Below are 1,875 nucleotides of genomic sequence, written 5' to 3' on the forward strand. Positions count from 1 at the left end.
TTAATACCTTTGACCAAACATTTCATAAAACTGAGATAACATTTTCTTACGGAAAGTTCAATTAACTTAAACTAAGAAAAAAAAAAGAAACAAGTTTAATTCCCGGTGACAACGGTGGTGCTTGCAAGGTCAACCTTGTAATTTGACAACCTTGGGAACGACGGATCTGCCACTGACACGGCCGGAAAACGCATAGGTGGCCATTAAAGAAGCTCTTTCACAGAGGCATAAAATCCTCCAACCCTCCAAAAACGTCATCATCCTTGTTTGCGTCGTTGTTATTCTGAGTCTGCTTCTTCCCAAAAGACAAGATGGTTGGCGGAGTAATGGCCTTGGAGGAACTAGGGTGGTTGGTTTCATCATTGACGCGAGCATCATGGTTGTTGAGAAGGTCCTTGCCGCTGCTGCTGCCGGTGAAAAAATTCAAAGAAGACGGCGGTGAGTGGTTATGATCGCCGGAGTAGGTGACGATAAGCGTATTTGGGTCGGACCTATTCAACTGCACTTTTCTTCGGACCTTACAGTCATTTGTAACCGTACATTTATAATATACCCTATTTGTTACAAAACAAGATCATCAACAAAATCCAAATATTAATAACTACACACACATATGTATATATATATATGTATATATATATATATATATATATATATTATTGGTAAATCTCTAGAAAAGAAATCACTAAAAGATATGTATATGAATCCTTGTTTGTGTACCTATCTTTTTATCAATTATTCACATGTGAATGTACATTTCATTTAACCAATGATTCATATATGAATCATTTATTCATATATTATTGATGTTTTTCTATTTTACACACACACACATGTGTGTGTATATATATCTATATATACACACATACACATATATGTATATAACTTCACTTTTTACACGATCTTTCACCTGTGTATATGTGTATGTACATGCATATATATATATATATATGTGTATATATATATATATGTATATATATATATATGTATATTAAAAATAAGTTGAAGAAAATAAATGGAAAAAGAAGACGACAAACCTCGGATAAGGAGAGCCATCAGCGAGCTTGGCACCATATTTTTTCCAAGACAACTTATCAGTGTTTAATCCCTGTACAGGCATTTTGTAAACCCTTTTCGTTTTGACTTTGCTGCAAAAACAATAAAAACCCATTTTATTAAATAAATAAATCTGACTTTTAATTATTGTTCTTATTAAATTTTTTAAACATTGTATTTAGTTCTTAATTTGAAAGAAAAATTATTACCATTATAGAAAAACCTTAAACTATATTATACTTGAAAATCTTAAAATATAATTGTTTAAAGATTTTTAGATCATGTTTTTATAAACCAAAGTTGATGAGATACAGAAAATCTTCATCAAATTCAGTAATCTTGACATAACTATTAATCAAAAAAATTTGTTTACCTTTGCCTGGTTGTAACATGAGGGCGAACGTTTGTATGTTCAGAGACCCGAATAGATTGTTGGTTTACGTGCAGATGGTTTTGTTGTGGCAGTGGTTGATGTTGTTGTTGTTGTGGGTAGTGGTGGTAGTTTGATGCTGCGGGTATATTTCCATGGCTGGGGAGGGATAACATCGACAAATTATTGTTAGGAACAGGAGGGTTTTGTATTTTGGGAATGTTGACAGGGTAGTTTGAATTTTGCAACATCTGTTTGATATTTTTGATGCTCATTGGATGATGTTGGTTTAACGCTTCTCCTGAAAAACTTGCATTTTGTTGGTTGTAGTTACCAACTGTTGCAGGCAGAGCGGTGTTGGTCATGGGCATGGTGGTGGTCATGGTTGTGTTGGTCATGGGTATGGTGGTGGTCATGGTTGTGTTGGTCATGGGCATGGTGGTGGTCAT

At 34.2% G+C, this 1,875-nt stretch overlaps 1 protein-coding gene across 1 annotated transcript; it reads right to left on the minus strand.

The window, feature by feature from the left end:
- Positions 1–217: 217 nt before the first annotated feature.
- LOC112529116 (probable WRKY transcription factor protein 1) lies at positions 218–1,875 on the minus strand. The gene is made up of 3 exons (XM_025140190.1): positions 1,430–1,875; positions 1,038–1,148; positions 218–554 (listed from the first exon to the last, which is right to left on the minus strand). The coding sequence occupies exons 1-3, from the start codon at positions 1,873–1,875 to the stop codon at positions 218–220; spliced, it is 894 nt and encodes a 297-aa protein (XP_024995958.1).

The sequence above is a fragment of the Cynara cardunculus genome, assembly GCF_001531365.2.
Source record: "Cynara cardunculus var. scolymus isolate 2C chromosome LG 16, CcrdV1, whole genome shotgun sequence".
NCBI classification, from domain to species: Eukaryota; Viridiplantae; Streptophyta; class Magnoliopsida; order Asterales; family Asteraceae; genus Cynara; species Cynara cardunculus.

Bases quoted from the DNA above. Each gene is read 5' to 3' on its own strand.
- LOC112529116 (XM_025140190.1), bottom strand. From the start codon at position 1,875: ATGACCACCACCATGCCCATGACCAACACAACCATGACCACCACCATA. The intron at 1,149-1,429 runs GTAAACAAATTT...TTGTTTTTGCAG, and splicing joins CATGTTACAACCAGGCAAAG to CAAAGTCAAAACGAAAAGGG. The intron at 555-1,037 runs GTTTGTCGTCTT...TGTAACAAATAG, and splicing joins GATGGCTCTCCTTATCCGAG to GGTATATTATAAATGTACGG.